The 17,829-nt window shown below is 34.1% G+C and overlaps 1 protein-coding gene across 5 annotated transcripts in view; it reads left to right on the top strand.

Moving 5' to 3' along the window:
• Positions 1 to 17,829, top strand: part of LOC150101248 (uncharacterized) — a 392,942-nt gene that overhangs the window by 165,134 nt on the left and 209,979 nt on the right. For 3 of the 5 annotated variants that reach the window (XM_090401379.1, XM_090401383.1, XM_090401382.1), the window contains one exon: positions 13,729 to 13,865. In XM_090401379.1, coding sequence (XP_090257505.1) covers positions 13,729 to 13,865 — 137 coding nt within the window. Of the gene's footprint in view, positions 1 to 913; positions 1,066 to 13,728; positions 13,866 to 17,829 lie in introns of all 5 variants that reach the window. The other 2 variants (XM_090401381.1, XM_090401378.1) reach the window with 1 other exon arrangement.

The following is a 17,829-nucleotide window of genomic DNA, read 5'->3' as shown; positions in this document are numbered from 1 at the left end:
GCCAAAAGGCTAAGAGTTCGAATCCTGCTGTGGGCATGGTTGTTTGTGACTGTGAAAATTCTAGTGGTTGTGGTGAGCAGTAGATGGCATTGGCATGGATGATGATGCGGTTCGCTGTAGTTGGTGGATTGTGCAGTGGAGACGGAGAGTGGTAGGTACTCTCCTTTGATGAGTCTTTGGAGGTGTCACGTAATAATGATAATATTAATAATAAAAAATCAGATTATTGTCACTTTGGCATACTGTTTGAAATGTAATATAGCTTCTCTTTTTATATATATGTGTATACTCCAGATACAACCTTAATATGAAGGTTGAAATGTTGAGAAATTAAAGTAATTATTCCTAACATGGTTGTAGTCTCCATAATTTTACTGAAATGAATACAAATTTGTTACTACTTCCAGAGTAGTAAGAGAGAGAGGGAGATAAGCATTTGTAAATTCAGTCCTTTAGGAAACCTCCTGCATTTTTTGTTAACTTTTATTTTATCATTTCAAGTTTTTCTGTGGAAGTGAACACAACAGGTTTAAATGTGATAGTTTAGGTCTTTTTTTTTTTTTTTTTTTTTGTTGATATGTTGGAAGTTGCATAGGATATTTTTCTATAAAGCTAGTGGGTAATTTCTTCCCAAATACAGCTTATAGGCATATGAAAAATAGAAAGGCATATCCACTCCTTTAAGTTGCATCCAAAATTATGCAGAAAATCCACATGCACATTGGAAAGGCATTTAGAACACTTCGTGAATTCCAGATAATCAAAGGCAAGATAAACAAGAGTTTACTGTTTTATTTATATATTTAATTTTCAAATGCTTGGAAATGTGTCATAATACTATTCATATTTGTCTGCTCATTGAATTTGGCTTAGTCCATACTTTTTTTTTTCCCTTGTTGGTGCTATCATCCAGGGGTGGGAGTCCATTGCGGCTGTGTGCGGCCTGCTTGCCTCTTTGCCTCTTTGTTCTGGTTACAGCCTGTGTCGTGGCCTTGGCAACATTGGTTTGGCTACACCTCGGACTTCGAGAGGACTTGGATCTCCTGCGTGCTCACCTTCAGAAAGGTAATACTGCAGGAGGTATCTGCAGGACCATGTCTCTCCTTGTTCTAGATAGCATAGTAGGTTATTCTTGAATTTGACTTCATTTGCTTTCTTAGGCATTTTTTAAATATTCTGTTCTTTGCATAATTTGAAATTTAGCAGCAAAATAGTAGTTGCCATGTGGGTTTATTTCTTTACTTATTGCAAGTAACTGCATTGTGAAAAGAAAATTTTAGTTTAGCTTTTCGTTTCACTTAGAAGTCATATCTATTAAATAGCTTGGACTATTAGATAGAACTTAGCAGAAATTTATGTAGTGCAATGAATTTTGATAATCTCTATGCATGTATTAATTTAACTGTACTAGTATTGTAGCATATAAAATCATTAAACTATCACTTTTTAAATATATATATATATCTATATATATATATATATTTCTTCCCTCTCTTCTCTCAGAGAGAGAGTGAGAAAGCTGCATTATATATCTATTATTCTGCTTTAGTATTAGGAAAATCCCATAAAAAATTATAGGTTCCCAAATTTTTACTCCATTTTCATATGATCCTATTTATTATCTCAGTACATTATAAAATTGAATGATTTTCAGATCACATTTAGAAAGTAAATCATGCTTCATTATATGACTCACTAGCACTTCATAATGCAATTTTGTGGATATATGTCTTCACTGCCTCCATAGCACATTTGGAAGAACAGTGAGATTAGCAACATTTGATCAGAAAATGGCTGAGTTTGATTTTTGTCATGACAAGAAGAATCGATAATCCATACTTTTTATTATTATATTAGTATTTTTGAGTGAAATTGAGTTAGTAAATCTCATAGAGAGGTAGCGGGATTTTTTGTTCCAACACAGCCAGCAAACTGACCAGAGTACATAATTAACAGGCAGAAATTATCTGTAAAATGATGGCATAATGCACAGTGGATTGCGCAGCATACACTAATATTATGTTGTCTGTCGGGAGGTCTTGTATCCCATATAGGTGTCTTGTGATAATAATGTGTCAACTGCATTTGATAAAAGACTGATTGCTATTAAAAGCCTATTAAATTACCACTTAAGTGTACTTACACATCTAAATAAAAAAAAAATTATGGTATTTAGTAAAAAAATTTCAATTCTGTTAGTTTTAGTTGCATAGATTTATGTTTGTTACAATAAGCTGTTAAATCAGAACAACTTGTGAATTCTAAAATCATAGTATCACTAATTGCAATGATGCTCTTTGGGTGTAAAGACATGGGTTTGAATCCCATTTTGGACATGAAGAACAAAAAATTTGAGCTGCTGTTTTTATACATGATAGATTTTCCCTCCCATAATCTTTTCATCTGAACAAAAAAATTGGTCAGATAGATAAAATCAACCTATAGCATAAATTAACTTCATAAACAGTTAGTTTACTTTGCTGAAAAAATTTACAAAAAAAAAAAAAAAATTATGCAGTATGGTTTCTCTGGAACCTTCTGTGGTTATTTTCAAATCTTCAGAAAAGAGTACTTGGTATGTCCATCTAAATAGTATGAATATATTAAATCAAGTTTCACAAGACTCTTTGGTCTGCTTCTTCAGATTTAAGTTAACAATATAAACTTATAAAAATTACACTATTAAATTTACAGAGTTATTTCTACATCATTCAAAAGATAGACCATTTGAAATGCTCTTTTATCTTTTGAATGTAGAAATGATGCAGTGTACAGCAGAATAGCATTCTTCTTCGCATCATGCATCAGCTAGTAACTACCAGTATTCATTAGATAGTGCAAACTCAGTACATTGATGAAATATGCAAATGATTCTCTACCAGTGCCAAACAGTGAATTTTTTTTTTTTTTTTCCTCTAAATTTGGGATGAAATTACAGCTTTCAAATAGGAAATAAATATAAAAATTTTTAGAAGTAATTATAGACTATGAAATTTCTTTTTATTTTGTAAAACTTTTTAAAAGTTCTACAAAATAAAACTTTAAGTGTACTGTTAATGCCGTTATGGTATTTTCAGCGTAATCAAGTGAATGGCATCCCATATTTATTTGGAGGAGGAAAAAAAAGTAATATCATACTTTTTGAATTTTTATAGTTTCAGAAGATTTTAATCACAGCTTATTTTCCAATTTCTTATTTTTTTTTACTTCTCTTTCAATTCTTAAGGAGATATACTCTTTGAGTTCTTATTCGCATTTTCACACAAGCAAAGTTTTTCAAGATGGTGGCCATGTGTTTATACCCATTTTGTATTTTATCCTACAGGCTCTAGGTTTGTATCCTCAAGTCCTTGACTTTTTTATAAGTTTCATTTATACTCCATCCATCATCACCTTCATTGAAGCATTTCTTCTATGAAAACAGTAGCCTTAAAATTTACTAAAAATTAAAAACTGCTGCCTTTTATGTCCAAAATAGTTATGTAGAGCAGCGCTTCCCAAACTGTGGGCCGCGGCCCCCTTGGGGGGCCGTAGGTTTTGTTGAGGGGGCCGTGAAATAATGAAAACAAATTTAAAATGTTTTAAGACTAAGTAGATTTTTTTTTATTTTAATGGAAAAAGTCACGCATTGGTGTTGGTTCACAAACTTTGCTTCCTTCGTATTTCAGCGCTTAATGAATATTAGTAAATGTTGCTTATTCATATGTTTCATTTCAAAGCAGTGGTTAATTGTATTTACTTCGAATGCTCTCCAGGGAAGTTCCAAATCTTCCTGTCCCTTTCATCACACGTTCGTAATCAGGGACTGTTGATATTGACTTTATATACATATCAAAACTCGTTTTATATTATCACTGTCATCCGAGCTAGTTTTCTGTCACCAATAAAAGTTTCGCATATACTTCACACATGAAAAAAAGCTTAAACATATTCATGTGGGGAGATAGTAACTCCCTTGCAGTGGTAAACAACACCCCTCTCTAACAGCGACTATACTGCAGAGGCAATAAAAACAAGTACTTTTATTATGCCAGTGAATAAGGTATGAGGCGTCTGTGTAATATATTTCTCAACAAATAGTGCAATTAGAGACAACTGGGATAAAAACACTAATTAATGAATCACATGTCCCCTCATACAGAAACTATGCTGTATAGACTGAAACAAAACCACATGTTGCATTGGCAAACACAGTATCTAACTAAAAACCATTGTTATTAATTAGATGTGTGTGAGTTCGACTTCCCAAGGCAGCAATAAAATTCAACGGAACGTGTTAAAATTCGTAAAAGTGTTAAAACTAAGTAATATATATATATATATGCACTTTTTATTAACCTGCCTTTGCTGTCTGTTTCGCGTTAGGCTTAATTATCCTAAAGGGAGAAAAATCACAAAAAATAAAATATTCCTGGTCCGGGGATTCCCTTATTCAGGTAATATTCACTAATTTCATGTTATCAGTCTCTGGTGTGCCAGTATCGGTAAGTGGTGATATTATTTGATGTGTTCTACATTAAAAAATTTAACCCCGAGATGGATAAGTGGCTGATAAAAAAAAAAAATAAAAAAAAAATTCCCACGAACAATCAGAAGAAGCAGAAACAGACTCAAAAAAAGGACAGTATTTCATATTTTACCAGAACAGCCCGCATCGTCTTCAGAACCAACCGGTAAGAGGCAAAAAATGTAATATATGCATGTGATTTTTGCAATATTCGCTGTTTATGTTTTGTATTGAATATAAATACAATAAATATTATAATAATATATCTCTCTATTACGATTTTTTTTCGAGGGGGGGGGGGGCATGAAATATTTTAATTTTGCAAAGGGGGCCCTGACATTCAGAAGTTTGGGAAGCACTAATGTAGAGGACCAAATAACAATTTGAAATTTTTGCAATGCTCTTCATAGGTATAGCAAGCACACTTGGCTCCATTCTGTTATTTTCATCCCTTCAATCTTAGACAGCCTTTTGAAATATCTTTTATTGCTTACAGCTGCTTCTTGCCTTCTTTTTTTTTTTTTTTTAGGCTAAGACAGGGGTCTCAACCTGGTTGTGATTTCGGGTGTATTCGAAAGAGAGTAGTGGACACAGATTTTTTTTTTTTTTTTTTTTTTTTTTTTTTTTTTTTTTTTTGATGTGTAAATTTAGAGGATTTATAATAAATGTTACATGTGTAAGTACACATGAACATTTATTATACAACTGAATTATTTGATAATCATTCTTTATCATTATAATTATTAAAAATTAAAAATTAAACACAATTTCATGCATAAGAGATTATTCCTGCGATTTATTTTAAAATATATAGAAATGTAGTTATACTACATCATGTATTATACATCATGTATAAAAAAAATTATGAAATGACATTCAAGGTTGTGTTTCATTATCACTGATACAATACTATCGCACAGTAAACAAAAACATTTCACTTTACTTTGGAGAAAACAATAATCTTCTTCCCAGCAATAAATATTGTTGAATTTATAGGTTTGTTTTTTTTTATTTAGATTACTCATTTTGGGGAAAAATTTTTAATAAAAGTAGTGGTGTATGGCCAAAGCATGCCAACAACACTGGTGAAGTGGTGACACATCCCTCAAATGCACAGTTTCCAGTAGACTAAATACATAAAACATATGCACAAAATCGGCACTGGTAACACTTGCACTCAAAGACAGAGGATTTATAAAATGTTCATAATATTACATAAATGTTAACATTTTTTATGATTTCAATAAATATTCTTACTAGAAGAAGACTTATATTTTTCAGTTTTAATTTTCTTTTTTCCTTATTTAATAATTGACAGCAGGTGCATTTGCGCTTGCGGCATAGGGTTTTGAGACGCTAAGAGGAATGTTGAATGGTAATTCAGTGGACATGTCAAGACCTGCTCTGCTTTTCTGTGTTTTGATTACCTTTCTCATTTTCCTAATCCAAACATCTGCTCCAACAAAATAACAGCAATGAAAGTTTCATCTCCCATTCCACCCATAATCCTTGACTACTATCTGATGCTGTGTGGGAACTTGATGATAAAGGGGAAAAAAAATCAGTGCGCTACAGCAGCTTCATGATAGCCATCGCTATAAATTGCAGCAGTTTAAAAAATCTGATTTTGAAATAGCCAAAATGCAGTAAACTTGTATCCTGTTCAAATGGCCATAAACCTTTTGATCCCTTACCAAGATCATCGGAAGCAGCTTCTGTCCTTCCATTCTGTTATTTTGCTGGTGCATTTTTTCATCCAGTGATGAGGTAGACCTCCTGGTATCATTCTTCTCTTAATTTCTGTATAGATGACGATTGCAGATTATCTCTCACATTATCAGGATCAGCTCAATGCCTCCTCTAATGTTTTCATTTCATCAGAAGAATTGCTTGTATACCATGGAAATCATGTGGTCTGAATTGTGTCCCTCCTATTCTACTTGTGCTATGGAATTAACACCCGCCTTGTGTCCCATTTTTACTTGACTGGCATCTGTCGTATTACATGGAAATAAATCTATATCAGTCCAAAAAAAGGTATTAAAAGCCAGTTAAACTGTTTTTCTGTCTTAATTTACTCCTCAAAAACCATGGAGAAGGTGATTACCATTTAAGTTCTTTATGACTTAGAGGCTAACCAATCTTGGTCGACAGCAGGTGTCTGCTGTCGACCAACCATTACCATCCACATTTGAACATAAACCAAATGGAAAAGTTTTAAGGAAATAATGTATCTCTTGATACATTATTTCCAAGATGTTGGATTGATATAAGCCTTACTAAGCACCATCCTGTGGTTCCACTCCCTCTATGATTAGTTGCCAGCATTCTCTCTGGTCTCCTCTTCCCCACAGATGCTGAGAAAGAAATGCCTTACTTCCTCAGGCTCTCTTCTTTCACCCATTCTATTCCTTCTATACATAAATGACCTTCTCTCACTGACCTCAAATCCTATGTGAGTTTGATATATGAATCTGAAGAAAAATTATGAATGCTGATTGAAACTTGCCCTTCACTCAAAAATTCAAAATCTGGTGGAGGGGAGAAATTATATGGAAAGATCCTTACCTAGTTAACTCATCTTAGTGGTATAAAGAGCAGTATAGAAAAGCTAAGTTATGTGTAAACATAGCAAAACATAGACATTTGAAGATTTCTGGAAAGAAACAGATGATTATTGAAGGGATAGAAAATGTTGTGGGATCCGTTTAGAAACGGAAGAAACTGAGATACTTTGAAATGGAAGGAGTAAAACAAAAAGGCCTATAGTACAGTAGTACAGTAGGCAGGCTAAGCATTTTTCTTATTTTTTAATTTTATTTATTTATTTTTGTACATAGTCTAGACTCCTTCCTCTTTTCTCTCAAGGCTGACAGATCTGGAACTTGGCAACTTTTTCAAGCCACTTACGGCTTCCAATAATTAGGATAGTAATTCATCTTCTACCTAAGGATAATCACAAACATCTATGTCCATGGTTGGATTCAGACCTATAGTCCATTGCTTGGAGAGGGTTGGCACATTTGTGTGTGTGTAATTTTTTTAATATTATAATATTTTGTTTGTTTAGCTCAGTAGAAGTGGCATTTGCACTCTGCACTTGACCACACGACGAAAGGCGTTCGAATCTAGTCGCCGACTAGAAGAACTTTTTCTAAGCCTTTTCTTGACCGGTTCTAGAGTTAGTCGATCTCTGGCACGGGCTGGCTGGTTTTTCATCCCGTAAACTCAAGAAAATCGGCCGTCGAACCCACACTATTTTCAGATGTTAAATATGTTGTGTTAGGGACCATCAGATGGCGGCATTTACTAGCTGCCTTCTTTACTGCGTGCCGATTAATTAGTGATAGCCTTGGACCAGCTATCTCTGATTGGCTACCAGTAGAGATTGAACTGCCCACTCAGTCTCCAAAAAGTTGGATAGGGCTAAGAAACAGCCTTGCCTACTCCCTGTACGGGAACAAAAAGGCATTAGCTGATGATTGACTGATATTTTGTTAATATTCTATATTTATTAATAACTTAGTCTTGTTATAAAGGTATATTACCATGAACTGCAGGGAAGCAGTTTGATGTGGCCACGATCATTTGCATGGATATTGTATTTGCATTTTAACATACACTATGAACTATGGAATTTCAGCTAATGAATTATTGTTATGTTGTCACTGAGTTCATCTTACAAAATTTGACCACATAACATAACCAAAACTGAAAATGAAGCATGAAAATCATTTCAGAAGTTAACCTTTTACCAAAAATGATATGAATTGAAAATCATGCAGCACTTCACCTGGGCTTACTGTGACAAGTGGTGAGCAGCAGCTGCTCACTTTTTTTTGAGGGAAATGGTATCAGCAGAACAGTGCCCATGAAAATACCTGTAGAAGAGGCACAGAGTGGAATCTGTAAGCTAAAGGTCACTACTTAACTATATCATCCTCTTCTGGATTTTAGAGAGGATTTCATTGCATTGCACATCACCTGATATTTGAGAACAATATTCTAATGTAGGACAGATTTAGAATTTGTAGAGAATTTTCACTGATGAGAAACGTTTTGAACAGAAAAGTGCCATTTTTTTTTTTTTAATATTATTATTTATTTTTTTATTTTGCAGAGGCTGTGAAATGGAATGTGCTTATGCCAAGAGAGAGAGGCTAGAAGTGAAAGTCAGTCCAAGAAGGGATAGATATCTAATCTTTCATGAAGATGTGTGTGAAATAAGGCCACATAGTGTTTTGGTAGCATTGAAGTTGACAAGCCTGTCTTCATACCAAATATAACAAGATCTGAGTTTGTAAATAGATTACAGAAGATCTTCTAGCTTGGGATATATTGGCATTGCAAGTTTTGCCAAATGAAAAAGAATGTAACATACTGTCATCTGCAAAACTATGAGTAGAATTTGATGTTAGTGATAAGTCATTTATGAATAGGATAAATGGTGTAGCCTATATTCAGCCTGAAAGAAGTTGAATGTCAGTCATCAAAAGTATTGTTCCACTACTATACCTCATTTCTCTTTAAAATTATGGCAAAAGCATTAGCAGTGACTTCTTCACTACATTGGAGGTTTACTAATTAGCCACTACCTACCAATATCAGTTCTGCCACTTTTGATTGAAAGCAGATTGTCTAGCCAACACCACTCCCTTTTGACATAGAAAGGTTTGAGGAAACTTATCTTCTTGATGTTTCATTTATTTTAACAGTTTTAATTCACATTGCAAGTATAATAAGAAAATAGTTATGTAATTATTAATTACTAAATCAATGATTAAGAATTGTATCAAATATATTTATATTAATATTAAAACAATAAATATATTAATAATTAATTATTAAATGACAATTAAATAATCCCCTTAGCCATTTTCTACATAGAATACTTAGAGAACCAAGCAAGCAATACAGCCTCTCAAACTAGTGGGTTGGCTGCATTTCCTAGAGACATTATAAAGGGCAAACTTCTCTTCGTGCTCTGAAGATGTTGGTATAACACCAGTGAAATATCATCAAATAAGTTAATATTTATTTAACTTATTTGATGATATTTCACAGTTTTCTTGTTGTGTTGTGAATTAAAACTGTTAAAATAAATGAAACATGAACTGCCAACACATATTTTATCATCTTGATATTTCCCTGGAATTGCAATCATTTGACGGTATATTATTACTTGGCAAGAAATTGTAGATTTTTATTTATTTTTTTAACCCACGTGAAGAATCTTCAGAACTAGTCTACTTGTGTATAAAGGTTTGTTGACTTCACATCAATTGCCTCATATCCATGAGGCAATTGATGTGAAGTCAGCAACCTATTCAAGTATACTAATTGTTAAGGTACTTCATTTTATTTATTATTTTTATGTTGAGCCTATACACAAGAGGTTGGTTGATCAACGTATAGTACATTAGTAGCATATACGGGTCATAGGTTGGGAATGGAGGAACTTGTTTACACTTGATTTGAAAGACTGTATATTGTATTCCTCGGGAAGCACAACAGCAGGAAGACTGTTCCACAATGCAGCAGTTGCAGGGATGAAGGAAGAGGAAAAGAAATTTGTTCTGTTTGTTTCAAGGTGTGCTGTGAAGAGATGTTGAGCAGCAGCTGCACTTGTTCCAACGAACTTAGTGCTAAGTGGGGAAATTATTGATGTTATTTCAGATGAGCATCTCCCATGGAAATATTTGTAGAATATACATATTGTGGAAATTGTCTGCATGAAAGTGGGAGGAGTTAATTGGTAAGAGAAGGGTCATTAATAAGTCTAAGTACTCTTCTCCCTATTGAGTCAAGCATTTTGAGAGAACTTTTAGGGGCTCCACCATGAGAGCAGTATTCAATAGTTGGGCAGATTTGTGATTTGTATAATGTTAACTGTTAAAGGGTGAATTAATGTCTTGATCGAAAGAGAAATCCTAGTTTTTTTGAAGCTGAAGATGCAATGGTTTTGATTTGTTCATGCCAGGAGAGGTTTGATGTCAAAGTAATGCCAAGAAGAGAAATCTAAAATTGTCTGGAAATTTGGTTATCGTCAAAAATAATACTGGGAAAAAATGTTTTTTTTTTTATGAGAAATAAGACAGAACTCTGTTTTATTTATAAAGTGCTAATTGATAAGGTTATCTGAATCCCATTGGAGGATGGCTGAGAGATCAGAATTGAGGGCAGTGGTGCTCGATGTTCTGTAGGTTGAGGTGAGTTGTGTAGAGTAAGGTTTACCAAATGAAAGGGAGGAGTGCAATGTGTTGTTGTCTGCAAAATGTGTATTGAGTTGGAGTTCAACTGAAGTAGGTCATTGATATATAGCAGGAAGAGGATTGGTGAGAGGATAAGGAACCATCCACCATCACACCCAGTGTGCATCCAGATAGAAAGCTGGCAATCCAACTATAGAAGTCCTGAGACAGACCAAATGATGGTAGTTTGCTTAGTAAGCCTTTGTGCCAGACCTAGTCAAAAGCTTTTGAGATATCAAGTTTAACCACTTGAGATTTGCCTAACTTCTCCATGGCATTTGTCTAGAGATGGGTGACATATTTGAGCAGACCTCCTGTTGATCAGCAGCAACAGAATCCATACTGGCAGTCGTTTATTAGGTAGGTGCCTTCAAGGTAGTGTAGGAGTTGGGAATTGATGATTTCCCAAGTGTGCATCCAGATAGAAAGCTGGCAATCCAACTATAGAAGTCCTGAGACAGACCAAATGATGGTAGTTTGCTTAGTAAGCCTTTGTGCCAGACCTGGTCAAAAGCTTTTGAGATATCAAGTTCAACCACTTGAGATTTGCCTAACTTCTCCATGGCATTTGTCTAGAGATGGGTGACATATTTGAGCAGATCTCCTGTTGATCAGCAGCAACAGAATCCATACTGGCAGTCGTTTATTAGGTGGGTGCCTTCAAGGTAGTGTAGGAGTTGGGAATTGATGATTTTTTCCATTACTTTAGACATGACTGAGGTAAGCAAGATAGGAAAATAGTTGGAATGCAGTGACTTGTCGCCTTTCTTAAGAATGGGTGCCAGTTTCCAGGTTGTGGGATAGATATTAGTGGAGCAAGAGAGTATATACAGGATAGGAGTCAGTTTTGTGCACAAACTTTCAGGACAATTGGAGGAATGCCATCAGGACCAGGAGACTTTTTTTTATATATCTTTTTCTGATCTTTTTCTGGCAAAAGGATATAGGGGACATTGTATGTTGGATATGTTGAATGGCTGTGGGGCATTTACCATTGTCAGTTATGCATGCATTAGAAGCAAAGTGTGAAACTAATCTTCTGGCTTTTCTGTGGGTGATGATGCAGTAGAGCCATCTGGGTATGATAGGGGTGGAAATAGTGTTGGGCAGAAGTTATGACCAGTTGATTTGGCAAGAGACCAAAAGGCTCGGCTGTCATTTGGACAGGCTGCTTTTTTGCTCTTTCAAACTCTGTTTTGGAAGCATTGATTGTTTTTTTTTGCATCTATTTCTGGCTTCTGTAGACTAATTGTTAGTCTACTAAAGGAGGATGGATTCTTGATTTGAGCCTGTGATGGTATGTTTGGTTTTTCATTTGTACAGCCTTGGCACATCTTTTGGAGAACCAGGGTTTAGTTGGGGAATGTATGTTTCCATGCCGGTGAGGATTACTTTGGTGATAAGTTTTGGTTGGAAATCTGGAAGTAATAGTCCAACCATGGGAATGTGGCATAGAAGTTGCGGAGGCTGTCCCGCTTGGCACTGTTATAATACCAAAATACTCTTTTAGGGGACCACTACTTTCAATGTGTATTTGGAAGAGTCATTGGTGAGGAAGAGATCTAGGTGTTTGGGGGAATGGTTCGGGTTATCTGGTATTCTGATTGGCATCTGAACAAGTTGTGTAAGGTTGTTAGTGGCTGCAAATGTTTCAGCATCTCTGCCTGCAAGATCTGTACAACTGGAGGAGGAAAGACAGTCGGTGTTGTGGACATTAGAATATCCTAGGAGGTTAATTTCACTATTGGGAAAGTGGGACTGGAGAAAATCAATTTTTAAGGAAATGAAATTAAAGCTCAGAGTGGTTGGTTGCATTGGGGGAGCGATAGAGACAGCAAATGAATTTGACTGAGTGGGGAAGAGATATTTTCAACTTCATACAAAAACTTTGTTTGCTCACACATGGGTAAAGGATTAAAACAAGAATACAATTTTATATCAAATATAATATACTTTGTAACTAAGTGAAAAAATTTCCACAACTATCATTTGATTGAATCTTGCATAGAGGCCTACTTACTAAATTGACAATAATCGAGGTAATTGATATAAGATGTCACTATATTTGTTTTTTAGTCAAAATTATTTTTACTATTGAAGTGTGTGTGTGGGTTATTCACGGTGAAGAATATATCTTATTTATCACTGTTACCTTAAGATGCTGCATAGGTACATGTCTTAAAGTTGTATATCTCTGGAAATCATTAATATTACTTTTCACATGCTGTTTCTAAATGTGTTTGTCTCTATGTAAGTGATTCCCAGAATAATATATTAATGTAGTAACACTTTTGTAAGGCAGCTGGATTGATGAAGTAACATATGCATTTGATTGGAAAATGCTGGATTTAATTTATGTTGCTGATGTGAGGAACATTTCTTTGGAAATGAGTTTGTGTTTCATTCACTGGTGAGTTTACCTGGACAGAGAAGACCAGCCTGAGAACATACTGTGAAGTTAAGGAAGAACATCAAAGTGTATATCAGTATATTTCAAGAATTCTGAATGCAGGATTAAGAGTTGTCTTGAGGGATGGAGATTCTAGATTTGTCCTGGGGTTTGCCTAAGTAAGACTTGAATTAAATAGTAGAACAACAGAATCCTGGATCAAGGAAATAAGGAATTGTATGGACCTTAAGGAATTCAGTGGATAGGTAACCCTGAAGCATTATGCTCAGGTTGGCCTTCTGTGGACTGGTTCAGGTCTTCCTATCCTCCTCTGGTATGCAGTTTCTGTTGGAACAACAATTCCCTTTTTTAGGCAATCTCTTAGATGCAAAATTTAATTTGATTTAATCTTACTTGGCAAATTGGATTATAATTAATTAATTTAGCTTAATTAATTATACTTGATTAATTAATTAAAACTGAGCCATTGTTTATATTTATACTTAACCTTGTGGATGTTTTTTATAAATGCATCAACATTTTGGTTTACTAAGTGAATTAGATCAATTTATACTTTCTAGTTGAAGCAAGTAGTAAGAATACTCCTGATGTTTTGCATACTATCCATTCCCAGCTAAAAGACCTTGATAATAATGTAACTTCATTAGGACAGGAATTGAAAAAGATGACAAATGACATTCTTTCAATGTCAACCGAGGTAGGCATATTTGAAAGTTTTGTAAATGATTTCAAATGTTAAAGAATATATGTATTCAGATAATTCAGCATTATCACACTTCCTGTATAAAATGTTCAAAATAGTAGTATTGTGATACAGCCAAAATGAAAGTATCGTTTTTCTGTAGCATAAAATAATTCTGTACAACCTGTAGTAGATAATTTACTTAGTAAATGCTTCAAAAGCTTTTCATTCTCAGTTGACACTGGAGCCAATTATATATAATTTCTTTGTCTTATATTGTGCTTATATGATCATAGTTTCTCTCTCTCTCTCTCTCTCTCACACACACACACACACGCTTCCTGTGATTTTCAGCTGTATCAGTGAGAAACAGTCTGATAACTTAAAGAATCAAAAAATTCATTAAATCTACAACACAGTTTTAAATGACTTGAATAACCCAAATTAGTGAGGAGAAAATTTAGAACCATCAAATAAACAGCTGTTATTTTTCCTTTAAATCTTTTAGATTCTTTATTTATTTATTTTTCTGTTTATTTGATACAGAAATTATTTCCTTGATGTAGTATTATTATTCACATATTACTCCAAGACACATATTTTCACAAGATATTGCTATTTAATCTTACTGTCAAATGCTATATCAAGTAAAGAGGGAAGAAAATCTAAAAGATTAATATTAGATATTCAGACTGTTTGAATCCTTTTTTTCCCACTTGAAGAAACATAAAAAATCAAAGGTAGACCCTAATTTTGTAAACTACTTCATGAAATAATTTAGAAATCAACTCTTCAGTATCATTATAGACTTTAAAGGGAGATGTCTAGAGTAATAATTAGCAATAAAATGTTCAAAATAGTAGTATTGTGATACAGCCAAAAGAAAGTATCCTTTTTCACATTTTAGATATAGTTATTAATGGGCAATATTTAGTTATTATTGGCCATTATTTCACCTTGGATAGGAAAGCATCTTCATAAACAAAAGGACACGAAATATACATATGCACACAGGTAGTGCAATAGCTGAAAGGAAAACACAGAGTTCTAACTTAACTAATGCTCAATATATAGTATATGAGCATGGTGAAAAGATTTTGATCATTCGGAAGTCTTATGGTGATAGTCTTCCAAATTTTTGGTTGAGGCAGCCATATTTATCAAGGTTAGAAGAGTATTGTTGAGCTGCATTAAATTCTTAAAAAATCAGAGAAAACATTTTTTCTTTCAAAAAATGTATATATGTATGGTACAGATTTCTGTATTATAGCTCCGGATCTACATGTCATCATTAGCAAATTAACAATCTCCCCCCCCAGTAGGTGTAGTGAGGGGATCTTGATCATTCAATTGACAGTGTCATAATAACTAACTAACTTTTATAAACAAAAGGGGAGAGGGTTTCTTAATGGTCAAAGCTAGATAACTGGGAAGAGACTGCTGCATAGCCTTTTGAAGCATTCTGATAAAATCTGATGCTGAATTAATATTACCTCTGTTTGACTACCTATCCCCTCTGAACAAATGAGAATAAACTGAAAATTTGGAATTTTTGTTAACAGAATTGATTCCCTGTCGGTTTAAACTGAAAACAACATGATGAAATGCCATGCTGGCTGGGAGTGTCACCTGGTTAAACAAGATCTCACTATTATCTTCAGGGAAGCAGGACAAACAATGAAAAGTCAGCTACCAAAACAAAGTCAGACTCACATCTTCAGAATTTAACATAGGCACCATCAGCATAAGAAGTATCAGTACAGAAAGGAAGTGGAACTGGCAGAAGAATTAGCAGAGCAGCACACCTGTATATTTAGTGTTACCAAAGCAAAGTCAAAAAGAGGTGAAATGGGAAATGCAGGATGTTATATTCCGGCAAGATAATCACGGAGAAGGAGTAGTTGTGGTGTAAAAATAATCATAATTTAAAATTATGAATATTTTTGCAAATTATCTATGTTAGTATATTTTTAGTTTTGGTTTCATAACACATATTGTCGGCACTTGCGATGTGCCCGTTTGATGTTATTTTGTCAAAATGAAATGTAAAATGTTTAAAAAATTGATGTAAAGTGGAGGAGTTGAGACTGTCAACAAGTATATAGTAAATAAAAGAAGATACAGTAGACACCGCTTATTGTAATCACTTTGGGACAGTCACTTTTCGATAACAATAACTGGCTGATAACATTGAGCAAAGGATATAATAAATTGCATTGTTTATTTCAATTTATTGTTATGAACATTATTTAATTTAATTTATTGTTATAAACAACTTTTTAATAATCTACAATATAAAATTTATTTTAAAAACTTATCTAGTATTGTCTATTGTGTGTTTGAATACAGTAGTTCATGAATAAATTGCTGATACTCATAATGCCTTTCGAAGTTTGTTGCTCTATGTTGCACACACACACCACAACGAAGTATTCAAAGAGCTTCTTGCATCTGGGCATTGGTTGGAGCAGCTTCTAAAATTTGTTATTCTATACTTGTATTAGGTTCACTTTCTAGTTTAAAGTTCTCATTGGAAGCAGCTTAACATATTTCCGACACTGTCATTGTAGCCACTACTTCAATGTTGTTATCAATCAGACCAATTTTCAAATCTTCTTTTGACATACCATCTGGGGTTTTATCAAAAATTTCATTTGTAAGATATTCAAATTCTTCAGAAGAAGGAGTTTCAGAGTTTGTTTTAAAAAATCCAACATGGGAATTTTTCCAGAAATAAAACTTATAAAAAATCCACCTTTTTGGAAGTAGTTTTTAATAGTCTTCTCTGAGACTTGCTTCCATGACATTGCTACTAAATGCAATGCATCAAGAAGGGAAAACTTTTTTGCAATTGCACTTGTATCAGATTGGTCTTTTATATAATCACGTTCTGCTATAATTTTCTAGGATTTTTAAGCCCCCATTATTATTAAGATTAGAGTAGTTAATCAAAATTTCACAGGATTCTTTAAATTTCTGTTCATATCAAGTTTTTGTATGATGCAAAGAGCAAGTACTTTTCCAATCAATTTGATGTAGGGTATTAAGAGCATGATCTGAGAGGCCTGCTTCTCCAAAATTGTTATATTTAATGTGCCGTTTGTGTTCTTTTTTACGGATAGTGATTGTACCTCCAGTTTCCTCAAAAAAGGAAAGTTACATGTGCAATGGATGCAATAAACTCCAGGGTGTGCCAATGGGGGGGAAAGGATCCTTAGAGGTGTTGAATATGTTTTTTAATTTTAAAGGTGAAGTGGCATTAAGATTATAATGATGTAGGATTCTATTGATTTTTACTGATAACTCTTTAATGTATGGGAGTGTTATGGTTTTACTGTAATCTATATTATTTTTTGATGAAGTTTTATGAAGAATTTTATTAACAGTATTTTTGCTATATCTGTTATTTATATGATAATAAAAACAATCTACAACAGCAAAAGAAGATGGGCAGGACATCTCTCCAGAATGAGAGACAACAGATGGACAGTCAGAGTTACAAATTGGTATCCGAGAGATACCAAAAGGAAACCTGGAAGACCAGCCTTAAGGTGGGAAGACCCAATGATTAAGAAAGTTGGAAGAAAATGGAGAAGAAAAGCCCAAGACAGGAATAGCTGGACTCTTTACGACTATTGCTAATAATTTTTAATTCTTGTTTAAGAGCTTGTTCATTAGAGCAAATTGTTATTGGTCTGTTTTTGAGGGTGTTGATGACTCCAATTTTCTGCAAAGGGTGCTGATATGAGTTAGCATGTATATATTGGCTGGTGTGTGTGTAGGCTTATGGTAAACAGTCAAGGATAGACTGCTGGAGGGAATACGTATGACTAGTGTATCCAGGAACAGGAGCGAGTTCTGGTTTTCAATTTCAATAGTAAATTGTATGAGCTCAAGTTGTTTGTTCAGGTGGCTAAGGAATGTGTTTAACGTTTGGCTGCCGTGTGGCCAGATAACAAAAACATCGTCAACTTGACAA

Source organism: Typopeltis vanoorti, chromosome 12, assembly GCF_054136105.1.
Source record: "Typopeltis vanoorti isolate ZY-2024b chromosome 12, IOZ_Tvanoo_1.0, whole genome shotgun sequence".
In the NCBI taxonomy this organism is placed as follows: Eukaryota; Metazoa; Arthropoda; class Arachnida; order Uropygi; family Thelyphonidae; genus Typopeltis; species Typopeltis vanoorti.
The sequence above is the reverse complement of the archived record's forward strand: the minus strand, read 5'-3'. Positions and strand labels throughout refer to the sequence as shown.